This window comes from Chanos chanos, chromosome 3 (genome assembly GCF_902362185.1).
Source record: "Chanos chanos chromosome 3, fChaCha1.1, whole genome shotgun sequence".
In the NCBI taxonomy this organism is placed as follows: Eukaryota; Metazoa; Chordata; class Actinopteri; order Gonorynchiformes; family Chanidae; genus Chanos; species Chanos chanos.
In genome coordinates, this window is record NC_044497.1 from 28,048,282 (window position 1) to 28,068,360 (window position 20,079).

Below are 20,079 nucleotides of genomic sequence, written 5' to 3' on the forward strand. Positions count from 1 at the left end.
GCAAAGGAGGCAAATTCCTGTACAGTTAAACTTTTAAGATATAACTGGAAAATTATTCATTCATAATTGGCGATGCAGTTCAATAACCAGGGTTACTATGAACAACAAAATCTGATGGATCTCTCCAACTTACAGAACTATGGTGTTTTTAAAAAAAAAAAAAAAAAAAGACGACATACATGAACATACTCACACTGAGTCCATGATGTTCATGCTACAGTGAGGCGTCACATTCTCCCTGGTCTTGGAATTATGCTCCAATACTGTGGAAATCATTAATGAGATGCCCAAAGGCCTTCCATTGTTGGCCACACACACACACACACACGATTATTCATTTGAAGTTAACAGCGAGAAAGACGTTTGCCATACAGACTACTATCAATGAATAATTTGATAATAAGAAGTGAAACAAACACAATACTTTTTTTTTTCTACAAATCAATCTGGCAAGTTAAATTTCAAACTATTTCTTCTGTCTTTTTCTCCCCCTTTCCTAGTGTTGTCAGCAAACGACACGCGTGTTAGGCTAAAGTTTGTATACCATACTGTCATTAACGCTTATTGGTGGTGCCATAGTTTGCAGCTAAAGCACTTCTTGTTTGATGTTTATAGTCACTGTTTTCATTAACAAGGTACTGCAACACAGCGAGGGAGTATGAAATGGATCATTGTTCACGGTCCTTAACCTTTCAGTCTCACTCAGAACCACTAAATGCATGTATAAAGCACAAATATACTATCCTGGAAAAAAAACCTTTAAAAAAACACAAAAAATAAACCATAACAAAAACAAAAACAGACTTTAAAGCTATTTTGAATACATCCAATTTTGTTTGAGGACAGATTTTCTAGAATGTGAACCTGCTTCTTCCCACCATCTGCAATATGTTTGCCCAATTAAATATAGTGTTGGTATATATATATATACGTATAGGTACATATACACAAAGTCATAAAGCAAAACCTTTTAAAAGTCTAAACTTTATTATGCTTCAATTTAGAACCCAGGGCCTTAAAGACATTGTCCCAAGAAAAAAAAAAACCAAAAAGAATAAAGGGAAGAAAATCAAATCAGCTTTTGGATGGGGTCTTTTTTCCCCCTCTTCTCTTTATTTCTTCTAGATGAATTCTGGTGCGGTGCAAAACATCCTCAACTGGCTTCAAGTCTAGCTCGCTAAGTTAGCCGTCCTCCCTGCTTCTCCCTCATCCAGGCATGAATCCGCTCCTTAAGCTCTGGGACTGGTGGAAAAAAAAAAGAACACATTAGTCTAACAACAGTCTACTCAAAGAAGTGTGAATTTATAGGTAAACATATTGATTTATACTGGTCAAGAGATTGCCAAGCTGTCCAGACCAGTTCAGACCAACACATGTGACTGAAAGGGCAGAAGGGGTGCAGTGTGTTCCCGTGAGCGTACCTGACTCCAGCATGCTTTCATTAAGCGGCTGTCTATTGAAAGGGTCTGTCGGGGAGTTGAGAAGGTGACGCAGGATGATGGCTCGGTCCATGATGTTCCCAGAGGGCAGCTGGACAGGGTCTGTCATTAAAGTGTCCATTAGAGGGTCTGTAACAAACAGAACGATTGTTATTTACAAATTTCCCTGAGAATGATCTTCACACCTAAATGTCTTCATAAATGAGCAAATGAGAGCAGAGCATAAATGTGTATGTGCTTTCAGTGATAAGTTTTGTTTGAAGTCCTTCTCTCCCCAAAAAGGAATATCTGACAAAATATTTTCTCTTATAGGTCAATTCTGACTTTAGATAACAGCATTGCAACTGTGGTATCTACTGAAATAGCTTCTAGGAGAAAGAAATCTATAACATACTTTGTTCAATTTTCCATGATGAATTAAGCAATGCTTTTCTCCCCCTGTAAGTTTCACTGGCCAAAGGCAATGTTTAGATAGCAGATTGCTATGCAATTATGTCAGTGAAAAATCTTGTAAACACCCTTTTAATGTTATTGTAACTTTAAAAAAAGCATAAGGACAAAAAAAAAATCATTGAGATAAAGCTTCCTCGTGTGTTAAGACTAAAAGGTTACCATGGAGAGGTTTATTTGGAGTGTGTTTAAAAATACAACTTGTGGGACAGCTTGAGATGTTTTAACCTCAGTCAGCTAGTTGACACCTCTGAGCATATTTTACACCACACTCCATTAGAGCTCAAAGACTAAAGTGGCATCTCAGCAAATCAAAGCAAGCATGTGAACCGCATTCCTGTCCTGGATTAGGTTCGGTCTGCGGTTTTGGGAGTATGGGCCTGATCTTTCCAGACGTGCGGAGGAACCGAGCCAGTCTGGCCCATGTCGGCTGCCAACAGACCTCTCTGCAGAGGTTCCCTGCATACCTTTAAACTCATCGGGAGCGTCGCTGTAGTCCATCTCTGACTGAGAGTTTCTGGCCACAATCTCCTCCACCTTCTCCAGCAGTAGCTTGAACTTCTCAATAGCAATGTTAGACTTAATGCCCGCTTTCCTCATCTTCGAAATAACTTCCTCAAAGAGCTCCCTGCTATATGACCTCTGAGAGGAGACAGAGAGGAGGAAGAAAATGAGTGAACAGAGAGGGGAAAAGAACACTGTGCTGTCCTGAGACACTCTAAGCATTGTTCTACTGTGACACTGTGCATCTGAACTTGTCAAGTAACTTATATGGTCTGTCTGATAATCTGGTGAAGAAATCACCACACTATGACATACTATGTGAAAGACAGCACAACTGTTTGTCTTCTGGTGAAAGAAACGGGGTCCATTATATGAGAACGACTGCTTGAGGGGGCTTAAAAATTCAGACATTTTAATGATAGTGAGCACACACATTTATTGTCATTTATTGTGCACCTATGTGTTCTGAGTTCTAGTCCAACATTCTGACTATAAGCAGACAGTTCTTTGGGGCAGGTATCCAGGGTAACAGGATGCTCCAACAGTAAAATTGCAGGCTACTGTTGAAAAACCAAACACACACACACACACCTGGTCATCTGCAATGGCTTTAGCGAAGCGGGCACAGTCCAGCTGCAGGTAAATGTCAGTCAATTGATCCAGGAGCTTCTTGGGCTCGAAACCGTATTTCTCTGGGTTCTCCACTTTCAGGTCCCGACACTTGGGTCCACACAGCTGCTGCAGGTTATAGTTCAGCATAGCAGCCAAACGAGGACCCAGCTCCTGTTCAGCAGAACAGAGAAATTTCTCTTGGTCATGACCAAGGCTTTACCTTACTGTAGAGGACACACACAGCTCTCACAAATTCTTTTATTTGAATCAGTGGGATTGTTTCTATTTTGCACTCCCTCTAAATAAACTCAACGTCTTGAGCTTGGCAGAAGCTCAACTTTCCCCCTGGGCTATAAATACCGGCAGAGATCAGAGTGCACGGAGTTCATTCATATAGAGGCTACGAGCTAAAATACCACCTCTCCTCATGTTCACCTGTTTCACTGCTAGCTTAGCGCAGTGTCAGCAAATGGAATAATCAAACTCAGTAATAATTCATAATTCAGATTTTTGCTCTCTATTTGTCCTTGATGATGTGATGCTTCATGCTGCTTCTGGCTTTGGGAAGGACTGACGAGTGTAAAATAGTGCCTGCGCTGTAGGTTTGATTCACCTTGGATGAGCGAGACATCCAGAACTTTCATTGATTTTTAACTGATCCGAAAACACGAAGGTCGATGTAAAATCAGTTGACCTTCCCAAGCCCCAAAAACAAATAAGACATGAATCTGAATGAAGTCATATTTGAGAGTGACATATCTGTTTATGGTGAATAAGCACAGCTTTGACTTGACAGTGCTGAGTACTCACAGGCCGGAGGAAGGGTTTCTGGACCTGTTTGGTGAGAATGTGAAACATGTCCACTGTCTCTGTGGCTAATGCCAGGTAAGAACGTGACACCCGCTCATCCTGAGTTAGCTGGGACTGACGACTCTGCTGCTGCTCCTGAGGAACAACAAAAATCACCGTTAACGAATGAAACCAGTCTGGTTGTTAGGAATAAATAAATGGTGGTCTTATCAGTAGTGTTCCCATTATGTTTGGTTAATACGAATTCTCTAGTGCAGACTGTTCACATGCTCAGGTATACGGGCAGGTTGGTGAAATGTTTCAGCTGCTGTGGGCGTAATGCACTAACTCTGGGCAGTTGGTCCCACTGCTCCTTATTCTTCATCTCCTCCTGGATCTCGTGGATGCGCTTCAGTGACTCTAAGCTCTCGTCCAGCAGGAAGGTGGTGTCATTGATCAGCATGTTAATGTAGCGTACAAACTGCTTCCCAGAGCTGTGGCAGAGAGGGAAAAAAACAAAAGGAGACACGGTGAGGGACGGGTGAAGCTTTCAGAAGAGAACACTGTGATAGCCCTGTCCTTCCGCTGATTTAAGATTCATAAACAATTTGAGACGGGATTCGTCGACCCAGTGTTATGAGTGGTATATGCAGTGGTGTACACACTCACTTAAACTCCTCCAGGAAGGTGCCGTGATGGCCGATGTTCTGCCACAAGCTCTTGAAGATGGTGCTGATGTGGTAGCGAATGGTGAATTTGTCATAGAACTCGCTGGTGGCACCAGTGTGCTCCACATCTGGGGAAGGAAATCACACTCTGTCTAACCAAAGGGCTTTTTCAATTTTCACCCAATCCCCCAAATACATCAAACAACTGAAAAATATTCACCCAATCCCCCAAATAAAACTGAAAAAACAAAAAGTTTCAAACAAGAGAAAAGTACCAGCCACAAATAAGTCTTAAAAAGTTTATTGTGAGTTGAGGAGTGATTTGTGCAGCGGTATAGACATACCCAGAAACGTCAGTGAAAGAACAACATTCTTTCAGAAGGCTTACAAATATTTCAAGTGGTTGACTCTTTCATGTGGTTCTCCCCTTCCTCCCCATTAAGCCCACATTCAGTCCCCACCTCCTCACCTGTGTAGAACTTCATGAGGGCGGGAACAAGCTGCTTGATTGACAGCGGGTGGTTTTCGATCATTTCTGAGAAGCGTTGGGTGCGGGGCTGCACAGCTGGGTTAGTGACAAACAGAACTTCCACCAGCTTAGCTATCAGGTAAGGGTTTCTAATGTAGCTCTGATTGCAGATGAAAACCACAAGGAAAGTTGCAATGTCTTGGGTGCATGGCTCATACAGAACCTGTGGCGAGTACCTGAGACAGGGAACAGAATGAGAGAATTTGTCAGGCAGGCCTCTGTGACACTTACTGACTGATAGCCAACCGATACATTTCTGCTTTGACTCCTCATCTTTGTTGTTTCACTGTGTGTTAACTAGACTCTTACTTTCAGTCTTACAGACGAGTGAAATGACTTACTGCACGATGAAAAGCAGGAACTCTGCAACATCCTCGATGTAGAATTCAGGGAGTGCTGCAAAGCTTTTGGGGATCTCAGGGTTCAGCGGCAGGGTGATGCTTTGATTAAAAACAGAGATGACAGAGTGTGAGTTAAATTTGACAGCTGGGCTCAGGAAAAAAAAAAAGAAGAAAAATAAGAAGAACAAGAAGAAGAAAAAGAAGAGCTGGAGGGCTATGTGTTGGGACTGACTTTGGGTAAGAAGGGTCCACCATACGCAGTATCAGCTGGATAACCATACTGTAGAACTGCAGACATCTGCGCAGCAGGTTCTCATCCAGCAGGCCTGCGTCTGCGCATGCTTTAGAGCGTACCAGTTTCTGAAAACACAGTACGGTCACATTCATTCAAAACCAACACTGATTACACATATTCCTTACACCTCATTTGTTTCTGCATGTCTTTCCTGGCCAAATCTTTTCAGTTTCTGTGGGAAAGTTATTTCTAGAGGTGATAGAGACAAAGTGTGAATAATCTGAGGTATAATCATGTTTCTTGTGGAGTGGAGCAAAAGGGTTTTCAAAGACACACACCTTCAACTGGGTTTTGCATCTCTTCAGCATCTCTCTGTGACGGCTGGCCAGGGGTGAGTCCTTCCACTGACTCTCACTGTTCTTCAGCTCCTCCACCGTTCTGCCGAACACATACACGAGACATATACCCTCACAGCTCAGTCAAACAAAGATCCCAGCTGCACACATCTTCATTTTTCATATGGGTAAGTGTCATGATCATTGCCAACAGCAGGGGGAACTCTAAGCCCAGGAAGGGCTCGTTCACTGCAGGCAGACAGTGAGAGAACGCGCTCTTCTCAGGGGCCTTCAGCTGCTCTGTGAAGGACTTGAAAGACTGCCACTAATGCAGCACTAACCCATATAAGCTATTATTTCAGGCAATGTTTGGAAACAATACTGCATTAGGAGATCCAGGAGAACACTCCAGCAGCATTGCACTGTGAAAGCCCTCAGGGAAAAGACATCCCTGCCTTAAAAGAACAACCACAGTCAAAGCTTACCTACACAAAAATAAGGTTTTAAACAGCAGCCTTAAATATTCAGCCACAGCAAGACTGTACAGAATGAACAATTTAATACAAATTTAGAGTGACAGAATATTAGCTTTTACATTCAATCCACATTACTGTGTGTGTGTGTGTGTGTGTGTGTGTGTGTGTACCTGTTCAGGTCTCTGATGGCTCTGAGTCTGCGGATGTATCGTCGACAGCCTGGCAGGATGGAAAGGTGATGTGTGTGAAGCGTCAGGAAGAAACACTCTGTGGGGAACTTGGGCTCAGAGAACTTGGACGGGTCACCATCTGTAAAGCACAGGCAGGAAACTCTTATCAGATTTCTGGAAAGTCAGAATTACTCGAGCCAAAGACTGTACACTGTAAGACCTGACAGTATGAATAAGACACGTCCAATCCAAAACCTTAAAAAGTCAAAGGCTGACAAAGGAACGTTACATATAGAGAAGGGTTGGTGGAAAAAAAGAATTTTTAAATGCGAGACATCATAAAATAAGACACACTTTACCATGTAGAGGGTGTGCGCACATACACACATTATAAAATATCTATGATTTTTGTGCATCAAAAGTGATCACTAGCACATGATAACATGAGAAGTGCTACATGCACTAAAGCAAACAGGTATGAAATGCCTAGTCAGGAATTTGTAAAAGCGTTGAACCATCTCAGAGGAGGAGAAGGAGTGAGGGACACTCACGCAGCTCTGCGAGCCAGCTCTTGAGCTCCTCCATGGTGGCTTTGAGCCGAGTCTCCTCTGGGCTGACGTTGAGACGACATTTGGGGTGAAAGATGTAGAGAGGGTCCACTGTCTCAAGCTTTATCTTCATACTCAGCTGCTGCAGAACCCACAGGAAGTTCAGCATGAAACCATCTGTAGACACCAGCTTATCATCCGTCTAAGAGAGAGAGAGACAGAGAGAGAGAGAGAGAGAGAGAGGAGCAGTCACTACCTATGTGTAACTACAGTACTGTACACTGACATGATCATGCATGTACAAATTTGAAAGATGTTTAGTTTGAGTGGCAATGCATAATACAGCAAAATAACAACAATGTCATAAATGAACAGCGGACAATGACAATACATGTGTAATCTGCATGATTCTGCTGCATAAGTGGACCCTCAGAGATTTTGGATTTATCCTGGGATTCTATAAAGAAACGGTTTAGTTTACATCTGCAGGGATTCTGATAGACCCTCACCTGCATCTGGGCCTTTTTCACATTACGATTAACCACAGCGGCCATGTAGCTGAGGGCGGCCTCCCTCGTCTCACTGTTCAACAAAATGTTATGGAGGATTTTAAACAGGTCGCCCTGGAAACAACCAACAAGAAACCACAGAAGTGAGCTGTTTTTAGTCAAGAAATATTCAGAATGCATTATGAATACTGAGTAATTAACTGAATAGTACATTTTTATCCACTCAAAGACGGTGGGACATGAATAAACCAGCATGCATGTATATTTTTGCCAGCAATCTATACTCTACATGCACAGGAAAGAAAAAAAATGATATTTTGGTTTGAAGAACAGTTTAGAGCCTTTGACATCAACCAACACTACTGAGCCATAAAAGAAAACCATGCGCCTTTCATCCACAGATTCAGTAAAGTTTTAGTGGTGAGATGGGCGCTGTGGATTGTTACCCTGGCGGATTCCAGGTAGTGCTGCAGAGACTGGCTGACAACACGCGTGTTCTCCATTGTTATGGCAGGACCTGAGAAGTACTTATCGCCAACTTTGCTCTAAAACAAACAAGCAAATAAAGAGATGGTACATAAATATATAAATAACCAAGCTGTGAATGTAGGTTCTAAAACTTTTTAGCTGTTAAAATGTGACTTCAGTAGAACCCTCAACTCGCCGGGAAAAAAAAAATAAAAAACAAAGCACAGCCACTGTCATGTTTCACTGTTTTCACATGTTCCATAAGCAGTGTTTTCATACATTACATGTCAGGTCACATCACACACTCATGAGTTTGTGTTTTTTAAACAAGGAGAGTGTCTCACGTCATCCTCTGCGAAGACAGACAGGCTGAAGAAGGCGCCCAGGAAAGACAGTCTCTGGACCTCTCTGCCTGCTCCTGGACTCAGAGAATCAGGACACCACAGCGGCAGGGAGGTGATCTGCACACACAGAAACACACACATACGCTCAACAAAAATACGTAACAACCATCATGTGTGCATGATGAATAAGACTGAGTGTCTGCTACATGAGTAAATGTAAATTTAGGAGACAATTTTCCAGTTTTCCAAATCACTTACCAAATTGCACATGGGGTGAGTTTTTCCAAACTTGATTTCACAAAGCTCAGCTAAAGCCTGTTTAATAACAGAACAAAAAAAGGAAAAAAACAAACAAAAAACATTAATCTATATCGCAAGATCATCTCTGGTGTATAACTAATCATTTATTCACGTCATCTTATTTCTTGTTAAACAGAACATTAACTTCCAGCTAAAACATTACCACCTGTCTTTCCACAAGCTATTAAAGCTATGAACAGCAAGTTTCGTCATAGACTCTAATTCAAACTAAAAGCCCTGTGTGCAATTCTATGCTCTAGCCAACATTTGAAAGACTTTTAGCGTTGAGCAGGAGATCTGCTCATCTCTCATGAGGAAAGACTGCCTGTTAGGATGGAAGGCTTCTTACACGTCAGAAACACTAAGCTTTAACAGGGCTCACACTTCATTTTCCTTACCATCAAGGGGTACTTAAAGTTGTCACTGTCAAAAGAACATTCTTTAACCGCTAAACAAAGCCCTTGAAGGATGGGAATGAAGATCTGTGGGAAGAGAAAGACTGATCTCAGTGGGAGACTCGAGGAAGGATTTAAACATCACTCTGCTGTTAGGCTGGGGGAAAAGATCAAACCTCGTGATGATTATAACACAGAATCTCCTTGCTTTTTTTTTTTGGCTCTTTAACCATCTTTAAAACTTGATTTAAATCAAAGAATCTGAATATAAGAAAGAGGATGAATGCCACGCAGTAGGGCTAATTGAACTGACGTATCTGGGTCTGCTACATCTTTATGGATGTGGGGATTATTTGACAGACAAAGCACATTCATGTATTCGATGACTAAATCCATTAATCCAGTAAATTACTGCTTTAAATGCTTCTGAAAACCCAATTTCAGGTAGAAACGGTATGACTCTTCAGCTTCACACAGTTACGTGCTCAGCATGTGGCGTCTCCTCCGTAATCTCTTGCACCTCCCACCTGTTTGAACACCTCCTCCTCCTGGTGAGTCATGCGCACCAGCTCCTGGATGAAGCCATATGGAAGGTTCCGGCACAGCATGTAGGGAACAAGCAGGGAGGGCTGTAAAGGAGCCCTTTGGGGTGGGGTGTAAGGGGGATTTGGCAAATTAATTCAGTTGAAAAGTAATAACGATAGCCACAAGACACAGTGCCAACTGTTTGTGTGTGTGTGTTTCTTAATCATTTTAAATAGTTTAAAATGGACATTAAAAATATAATAAAGGTAGCAGTGACTGACCGAGGCTGAGTGAGGGCTCCCTGAAGCACAAGAGCAGCATGGGAAATACACTGAGAGCGAATGTTGCTAAGCAGCTGACTGACTAGAGGCTGGCTACACATCTGCAGGAGGAGAAGAAAAAAAAGACAAAGACAAAACAAATGCCATCAAATGGAATATGAGGTCTCATGAGCCAGACCAGCAGAGCTCCCCACAACACACAGGAGTTCTTTTACTTTCACTCTGAGCAGAGAAGCTACAATTCTTATACTGCTTTTTCATCTTAAGTGTGCACTGGTATTCTAATCAAGGACTTTTACATGTTTCATTCCTGAATATAATTTTCACAAATAATACACTAAAATAAATCTTTTACAAATGATTTATCAAGTATCTAAGCAATGTAAAGTTCAAAAGGATTCCGTATAAAAAAAGTATACATTTTTAGTGAACCGACACAGACCTTGGGAGCTTTCCTCTCCTCCATGCCCACGCTGTCGAAGCGCTCGATGAGGTAGTTCAACATCTCAGTCTCCTTACATGGCTCAATGGTAAAGCGATCACTGCCCGAATCACACGCCATTCCCCCTCCACATGCACCCAGGCTACACACACACACACACACACACACAACACACGCACAGAGACAGAGAGAGAGAGAGAGAGAGAGAGAGAGAGAGAGAGATTTAAAAAAAAAAAAAAACACATCACCTAAAGAGCGTGTTTGGAAAAGCCTCCATTAAGTGAAAGGGGTTAAGCAATCAGGCCATCCAAATTCTGCTTCAAAGACATTTTTAATGCTTTTAAAGCATCACACATATTTTTCAGCATACAGTTATGCATCGATGCCACACACCGTGTCATTTAGAAAAAGAGGTTTTCAATATTTCAAGTATGACGGGATTTAAGATGCAAAAGGTCAGGGTTTCTTCAGTTCACAGCACTGCTTAGCACGCGCACGCACACAAACGCAAACACACACACACACACACACACACACATAATTGGACAATACAACCTTCGACTGGCACAGAGAAAATACCTAAAACACTCTCTGGCCCTGTTACTGTTTTGTCCAACACTAAAGACCTGCACATAATGTTCAGGCTTTAGTCAAGGCTTCGGAGAGCACTTCTCATTCCCATTAGTGAAGGATAATAAAACAAAAACACATTCCCGGTGTGCTCGTGTTTCTGCTAAAGGTCTTAATGAGAGTTGTACAAGCTGTTAGCGGTGCATAACCAAAGAAGAGAGCACACATCACAACACAACTCTGATTGTATCATTAGTCAAGTTATGCATTCGTTCACTTCTCAACAATTCAATCTTCTGTCATAGACTGCTACAATCTTTTTTCAGCGTCTTAGGAAATTCAGTAACTTACAACACAGCTGGTGTTTTTTTTTTCCAGCTTTGGGAGAAAACACACTTTTAAGTCAACGGGATGTTGATAATGTCAAAAGCCACGTTAGTATCAAATGACTCATGCCATTTATGAGATTGATCTGATGATATAACTTTTCTGTCATCCAGGTGCCCCAAGTGTGCCAACACCAACGACAGGTTTGACAGGAATGTTTCATAAAGTACTGTTTGTCTCGCCCATCATAGCTGAAACTGAAAAAATTAATGAATAAATGAGTTTAACGCCATCTCTTTCATCTAAAAATGTCTATGAGCCATAGTGCGAGATGGTGGACCACCATGTTGGGCTGCTGTTAGTGGCCAAGCATGCAGCGCTGTTTAATCACACACTCATGATGTCATTGGTACCTGGACCCAAACTGAACCCTGGAAAAATCCTCCTCCTCCTCCTCCTCTTCCTCCAGCTCTTCGTCGCTGCTGTCCTGAGACACGTCAGACAGGGCGAAGAAGAGGAGGGAGAGAGGACTGGTGTGGCCATCGCAAACCGACCGATTCAGCACATGAGAGGAGATGGAAGGATTTAGTGGAAAAAAAAAAAAAACATTGAAGATTGAAAATGAAAAGAGCATACAAGCTTACAAGCTAAAAAAAAAAAAAGATCAACTAAAGCAATGAAGTACAATGAAGCCCATCCTCACCGTTTATAAAAACGTAACTCCACTTTGATAAGGGTCATGATGCTCTTACATACACAACAGCTAATAGAACAAAAGCTGTTTAATGGTATCAAGTTAATATGAAAAATCAAAAGAAAATTGCGTTTAACAAGAGAAAGTATGTAAGGAATGTTGTTCCAGTGTACCAGCAGAGCACTTGCAAAAAAGACAGAGCCTTCTGTTCCAAAATAAACCCATGCCTGCTGTCTGATTACATTCTTGGTTTTCAATAGAAAGTTACCATCAGAAAGAAAGAAGAGACATTAATCACTTCTTGAAACTGATCTTCATAAATCACTTCTTAAAACTGACCACAACAATGCAATGCACTGAACACTTTTCAAAGAGGGATCTAAGCTTCAGGCAAATGGAATTATGCTGTATGAGCTACGTTACTAGGCACACACAACACTTCCTTTTTTATTATTCTTACTTTCTCAGGTCTGATCGTGTGATGAGTAATTGGATGTTTATGGGAGGCTTATAAGTGTAGCATGCATCAACACGTTTTAAGGCGTCTGACTTCCTAAAGAGCTTGACTAAAAGCCTTATCAAACGTAAGGCAGAATAACGATATGCATGTCATTCCATTACAGGATTAGTAGGTGCGATTTCACTCGTCTCACTCGGGGAGGGAGTACCTATTGGGCATCCGTGCAGCCAAGGCGGTCCGTCTGGCCAGAGTAGATGGTGACCCGGGGAGCAGGGGGAGAGGCATGGAGGGCAGACGGCGGAAACTGGGGGAGGGACTGGGGGCTGGCTGTGGGCTGGAGGGTATGGCCTGCCTGGGAGTAGGAATAGGGAGCCCGGAAGAGGAGGAGGAGGCAGTGGGGCCAGACCTGGGGCTAGGACTCACAGAAGTGGAGGAGGTCTGGGAGGAGCTAACCGAATAGGGCCTGTACCTCTGAGAGATGGGGAGGGGGGAGGAGGGGGAGGTGAGGGGCAAGCGAGAAACAGGGACACTTGGGGACACCAGAGGAGCAGGTGAAGAAGGGGCAGAAGTCGCAGGGCCTGATGGAACACTCATTCTGGCTGTGTTGGGAGCCAGCGGATGTGGGCTACTCGCGTACAGACTGCAAATAACAGTGGGATGCAAGTAGACTCATGGATATACACACACATACATATATATCATCTCCTAATGGAAACAAGAAAAGTATGCCATAAAACGATATACAAAAAGAGTGCAGTGAATAGTAGTACAGAATATAGTAATAACGCTACACCGGAGATTTTCAGTGATGGTTCAGTATAGGAGACTGAGAGTGTGGGGGTGTGTGTCAGAGAGTGAGAGAGAGAGAGAGAGAGAGAAAAGCTGTTTTTACATATGCACCACGGACTATGTCCGCAAAATCAGGTTTGCATTTTGTCCAAAGTTGCCCTTTCACACATGCAGCACACAACAGCAGATAGTCTGAGTCAGGCGCGTTCTCGCCTACATGAAATACTCCATCTGGTTCAGGGTTGCAGTGCATGTGTGAAAGGGGCTAAAGAGAGAGAGAGAGAAAAAAAGAGAAAAAATTTGCACTGGGTTGCAGTGAGAGTTGGGCTTTTGCACTTGCCTGGACAGAGAGCTTGTTCCAAATGAGCCTGCACATGGGGCCATGGGACTGCTGCCCTGGCTGGAGGGAGGTGCAAGAGTCAGGTGGCGATCAGGGGATTTGGCAGCTGTGATTGGCTGGGATGTGGCGGTCAGGCTGGCAAATGGGTTGGAGACGCGTGATTGCGTAGACATCATCAGAACTTCCATCAGGATCTGGCCAATCAAGTCTTTGAAGTCTGAGTAGACTGGAAGAAGAAATGGATGGAAATGTTTTTAAGGGATATACATTGAAGGGATACATTCAAAACTGGTACTAAACCATACACACATTAATAATCATAGCTTTATTTATACAGTTATATATATCCAGCGCCCACAAATTGGACAAATGTACCAAGACAATCACATTCTGTAATTACTGTCAAAAATGATACACTATCACTACTCAGACTAAGCTGTGTGAGAGCAGTTTGTTACTCAGTCAGCAGGATACAAATCAAATACAACTTTATCATAAGAGCATGACGTTACAGACATTGACAGACGACTACAGCAGAGAGCAAGCTCAGTCATTTCCTTTCCCTGTGGTTATCTCTGCACTGTGTGTGGTATTCTTTCACTCCTACCATCTCTGGGGTTGTGCTGGAACTCAGCGGCAAGCGAAGGCAGGTAGATGACGTCGCGGTCCTGGTCTTTCCAGGACACACGCAGTATCTTACAGATCAGCTGTAGAGCCTGCTCCTCAGAGACGTCCGGGTTAGCCGACGAGTCCTGTCACACAAACATAAACACACAGCTCATTTCACACACAGACACACACACATACACCTCAGGAAAGGCCTAATTACTATAAACAGTCAGTCAGTGGCTTTCGATATCACCATCAAAAACCTGGTCAGTCCATTAGATTGATCAGAGTTAACCGGTTTGAGGGTTTTTTTTTCAGGATTAGAAAGGTACAGTGACTTTTACCTTATCAGTCAGGTTTCTCTTCTCTCTGCGGTCACTGTCTTCTACCTCCATGTTCTCTATTCCTGAGTCCACGTCCACCTGGGACATGCTGAGGATCACCGGACAAACAGTATTATCAAAAACTCCAGTTTCAGGGAAAAAAAATTAAATATTCTTCAGGTAGAGAGAGGGTGTCTTCAAAATTACAAACATCAAGTTACTCAAAAACAAGTTTCAAAATCCAACAACAGTCCAAGCTACTAAGAAAAAAAAAAAGCAAAATTCCATTTTAAAAGCAGATTCTTTTTTGAATTTCTGTGATTCAAATTACAGCCTTACATGTAGAGTCAGTGTGCTCATGCCCTCTCTGACTCAGACTCCTCTAGGTGTGACTCACCTCTTTTCGCAGGAGGCCGTGTCAATATCCATACTCTGGGAGCGGGACAGAGTCTGTGACTGAGTCTCAAGGCTGTTGGATGGGGAACTGGACAGAGAGCTGACCCCCTCACTGCTCTGGCTGCGGTAGGCCACCCCTGTACATTAAAAAAAAAACGCACACAAAAAAAAAAAAAAACATGAACCCAAAGAAACTGCAACGTATATGCCACAAAAACACAAGCTATCACAAGAGGCAAGTCAGGAACAAGGAAATCCTGTAGATACTGTTTTTAATGTCGATCACAGCTTGGGGCTGATAACTACTGAAATATTAGGCTGTTGAAAAAGAAAAGGCCTATCCAAAAAAGGCCTCAAATTATAATTTCCATGACAACAGGGCAATCAAGCACAAAAAGCCCTCACAATCACCATCTTGTCAGTTTTGGGGGAGGGGCTGCCCCATTATGGAACACTTGTAAATGTCACTAAATGATTTGTTACTTTAAAATTCCGCCATGTTATGAGACAGACAACTCGTTCTGTTCCAGGAGTCTCATAATTTCCAAGTCAAACAGGTGCAGCAAACCAAAGAGATGTCATGACTCAATAAGCCTCTCAAGATAAGGTTTTAGTTTCAAATTACCCTGTAAATAATTCTCTCACACAACAGCACTTCTCATTAAACTTTACACAAAGGAAATTACCAGAAAAACACCCTTGACTGAGACAACGTTGAAAATGCCGGCTGTTTTGGAAAACAGCCCAATGCTGTAAGTTCTAGAGAGCGGCCGCTGTGTAATGCACCTTTGTGCTTTTGCTAGAGCTGCACTTTGACGGATTGCTGAGCTCTGTATCAAGTGTACTGAATGGTCCCCACAGAGGGACACTGCTGTTTCCAATGTCAGAACAGACCTGCTCGTATGAACGCCTGGAGTCCACAAATCTACACTGCTTCAGTTCAATATAGAGCCATTGCACATAGCCTCCTATATATCAAACACAGACTTACGTATTCCAGAGCATTCTACAGGTCAAGAAAATCTACAACTTGACTATAATTGTACAGTTTGTTTGAGTTTAAAATAATCACACTGACAAACATAGCCTGTTTTATCTCGCTATAGTATAGCAGTAATGAATTCCCCACAATAACCAAACATAGACGTAAGGTTCAAAGACACATAGCCTCAGATCAAAGGCCTCTCCCTCAAACAACATTCATCCTGAAAATATTCTAGAAATATCCATGCGGTAAACTGGTCAAGCTATCTGCAGCTCATAAAAAGTTCATTAAAACCTACATGGTGTCAAAGAACCAAGTGAAGCAAAACCAACGAGACCTGTGCTAACCCTAAACCTATGTGTAGGTTTGCCACTCTGTACACCATTCTGAGGCTGCAAATCTCAGCCTACTGAATATTTGAGAAAACAACTCAAATTTCAGCGATAATATTCAACTGAATTCTCTCTCAATCAAACAGTACTTTGTGCATTTCCTTCCATAACTGCTAGGCTGAACTCGCAGCCATGCATGTGTTATTGCGTACTGTTACATTTAGCTTACAGGGACAACGGCCACAAAATTCCTTAGATTGTACAGAGAAATCAGTGCAGGAGCGCTGACATAACTAGGCCAGACAGTGCACACTCTACCTCTATCATCTTGGCTCATCTCTGTGGCCCAGGGCTGAACTGTGGCCTACGCTAAAGTACAGAGTCTGTGCCAGTATGACTATGCACTTTTCTGCCAGAGACCTGCCACCATTACTCCCCAGTCAGACAGAGCAGGCGACCTGCCTCCACTCTGACACCAGAGCTGGGCCCCCCAGATTCCAACCAGAGGAGAGAGGCTCTGTCAAAACAAACTGCTCAAGGGACATGAACGTTAAAAAAAAAAAAAAATAGAAACACTAGCCTGGTCAACCAATCATATTGTTATATGTAGCATGAGCCCAATAAATGCCATGAAAACAGATAAAGGAAAAAAAAAAACAAGGCAGAGCTTTTGGAGGGGGAGAAAACAGTCAGTAAGCTAGCCAGTGGTGTTAAAGTGGCCCAGCATTAGCTGACTGACTGAACACTATACTCCAGTCTTTTTCAGGGTTTGACCGACGGCTGCGAGACTCACAAATTCACAACACCCATATCGAAAAGGAGAAGTTAAATGTATAGCCATTTCAGCGACTTGAGAGAAGATTGCTGCAGCCAAATGTACTCTCTGACAAAAACAACAGGGGTAGCATTGGAAGGTAAAAAATCTGATTGGAAACATACACAAAGACTTCTGAGTATGGCAGATACATGTCCAACCAGTTTTTATCAGTGGACTACTGAGATGGGCTGACTCAAGAAAGGGAAAAAAATGGCAATAACTACTGCCATGTGTTGGAACACTAAGAAAAGCCAAATCAATACCAGGACACTGTTTAATGTAATAGAGAATGAGGTAATCTTGCAGCTGCTTAAGACAGTTTTGAGATATCCTTATACAGCCTAAAATAAATTAACGATTGATATTAAACAAGAGCACGCTCACCTGAAGCTCCCATGGGGGAGGTGGCAGGGGTGCCATTTTGGGCATTGAGGCCCAGAGTGTGAGACGGCGCTGGTGGCTGCGGCTGTGATGGGGCCCCAGAGGGTCCGGGCAGGGGCCCAGGTGGGGTCTCTCTTTGTGGGGACGTCAGGGGAGTACTAAGAGGCGTGCTGGGCTGGGACGTCTGGCCGCCAGCTAATCGGGCCAGCCGCCTTCTCCGGATCTGCATTGAACATTAACAAAGTGATAAATAAAAATTCAGTCTTCAGTAAATACTTGAAATAACAGGAAAAAAATGCTCTCTATTGTTTTATCCCCACCTTCTCTTCAAAGGAGTTTCTTTTTGTGTAAACCACAACACATTCTAAAATCAAAAGCCTTATGTTTTTTTTTTCTTTTTAGTGTGCAGTCTGATGACTCATTAGAGCTGAAAAAGGATAAACAAAGACTGTGAAGTTTATGTTCAGGACTGGGAAGGAGAAGCCAAGGACATGAAGGCAGAACCACAACTATAAAGGAAATCAACCAAAACTGTGGCCATGATCTTTCACACTGATTAACAGAAAACCTAGAAAAATGCTTCCTGATACTGTAAACTTTTTACTGTAATCATTTTCACTTAACAAACTGTGAACTCTTTCATACCTGAAACCAGAATTAGCATTCAGATAAAGAAATCTGTCTTCAAGTCACAAAGACAAAACTAAAATTTGGGCAACATCTAGATAAAAGGCTATTTCTTTTAAATTATACTTCTTTGATTTTTTAGGCAACCACTGTACTGATGAGTGTAAAACATAGAACAGTAATGAAGAATTTCTTCAATAACAAACATTTGAGGGCCAATATTTAAGAACGTTTAGTCTTCATACCTACAAATATGCATCAGTTTTTCTCTCATTTCTGATAAAGTGAGAAAGGCTCTATTGATTTAAGTTATTAAGATCAAAAGCTTGCGCCACGTCTTCCCACCAATCAATACAGCCATATAGTTAGGCGCATTAATCTTGCCCTCACCAACTGATAGCCTATGCGGCGTCTTACTGTAATCCACTCAGAAAAGACCTGTCTTAGCTACAGGTATTTTCAGAAAACGAGTTATTACTGCTTTAGGAGATACGTCTTCTTCCATGAGGTGATAGTGAAAATGAAATCAAACACAGTGTTACATTACGAAACGCGAGCCTAATTAATTAATTGTTGAGACTGTAATGTCCTGGTTACGCTCTTTTTTCCTCGTTTTAGGTCGTAAATATACATATGTACATTTAATTTAATGTTCTCATATATAGTAAGATTTCGATTATAGAGCTGCAAACTGTTTTGGACTGCAAGTGTCTCTTCTGTGGTTAAATGGAGGATTTTAAATTGACGTTGACAAGGCCCGGGCAACAATGCAACTAACGGTTTCTCTTTAACAGTTTAACAAGCGCGGAGTCTTCGTCATATTTAACCATTTACAGATCCCTTATGAGTTTAAAAGACCGTGGCTAAGTTGAATTGAAAGGCATTACTGAAAATGTACTGTCAGACAGTCAAATGGTTTGTTAGGCAGACTGACGAAACACCGTTATTTACTGGCTAAAGTAACAAAGGTGTATCTTTACTCTGTCCTTTATTAGAATTAGCTTAATGATTATATGTTATAATTTAGTTAACTGCTAAGTCGATGTACTGATTTAGCATGCTAAAATGAAAGATGAAAAGAAGAATTATTATTATGTCGGTTTAGTTTTTCTATGCCAAGCTAGCAGACAGCACATAGGCTAGGCTAACCAGCCAACTACCTGAATCATCAATCTGTTACATGATGATCTCGTTTAAGAATAGGCATTTCGACTCAAGTTCGGTTTGAGTCGGTTTATGTAATAAAGCTATTCTGTTGCCTGGGGTAAACCATGGAGATAAACAATTAAGACAGCTAACGCCTTGGTCCAGACGGAATCCATAAATTGATAGCTAACAAGCTAGCTCTGTGCTGTTAGCCAGCAGTGTACCATGACTGCTTGCTAACCAGGTTCTGGTTTCGATTGAAAAGGAAGGTGACAATGACATGCAATCCAGCATATAATCCTGCGAGCAAACGCGTCAACGTAATACATCGAATTTAACCGGAAAAAATGCGTAAAAGTTCATGAAAAGCAGTATGTTAGCCTTACCTCGTCGGCACTGAGCTCTTCCATCGCTTTTCTTTTAATTTTTAGCTAAACAATTTTGCTAGCCAGTCAGCTAGCTATCTTATAAACACCAAAAGTGCATAGTCTGATAGGTAAAACAAAGAGCAGTTGGTCGTGATTGTCTATAATAAGCCTTTTAGCTAAAACATATAATACATGAGAATTTTCCCCGGTGAGATGATTACTCTTCGTATACTATGAAGAATGAAACAAACACAAAAGTATTATTCACCAACACACCAACGCGGCCATTTTGGATCTGTAATCACGTGACATGTGCTAGTTACATTTCAAGATGCGGCAATCGAGGGGTCAGTTTTCAGAGCCCGCCCCATGTGACCTATAATAATTTGTTTACATGAGTCTCAAGGTGTTTTTTAGAATTCCGAGGTATATGTGCATCGGGTCGTTAAACCTTTATCATGTGCAAGAGGATCCATTTAACAGCGCATAAGCTATAAGCAAATTATTTTTTCTATATATTTATATGAATGGAAATATATTTAAATATTCATTCTA

The 20,079-nt window shown here is 42.0% G+C and overlaps 1 protein-coding gene across 2 annotated transcripts; it reads right to left on the reverse strand.

Annotated features, from left to right (window-relative positions):
* Positions 1–965: 965 nt before the first annotated feature.
* Positions 966–19,792, reverse strand: ube4b (ubiquitination factor E4B, UFD2 homolog (S. cerevisiae)). 2 transcript variants are annotated; one of them, XM_030768746.1, is made up of 29 exons: positions 19,543–19,792; positions 17,387–17,606; positions 14,870–15,005; positions 14,494–14,581; positions 14,148–14,292; positions 13,541–13,766; positions 12,620–13,051; positions 11,671–11,787; positions 10,361–10,502; positions 9,919–10,019; positions 9,640–9,754; positions 9,116–9,199; positions 8,676–8,732; positions 8,418–8,534; positions 8,052–8,150; positions 7,606–7,719; positions 7,100–7,298; positions 6,549–6,687; positions 5,906–6,005; positions 5,565–5,692; positions 5,333–5,431; positions 4,932–5,167; positions 4,464–4,590; positions 4,144–4,288; positions 3,816–3,950; positions 2,985–3,176; positions 2,357–2,531; positions 1,422–1,568; positions 966–1,242 (listed from the first exon to the last, which is right to left on the reverse strand). In XM_030768746.1, exons 1-29 carry the CDS (start codon positions 19,564–19,566, stop codon positions 1,178–1,180), a joined length of 4,104 nt encoding a protein of 1,367 aa, XP_030624606.1. In that variant the 5' UTR covers positions 19,567–19,792; the 3' UTR covers positions 966–1,177. The 2 variants fall into 2 exon arrangements, with proteins under 2 accessions (XP_030624606.1, XP_030624607.1); XM_030768747.1 differs by lacking the exons at positions 11,671–11,787; positions 12,620–13,051.
* Positions 19,793–20,079: the final 287 nt, after the last annotated feature.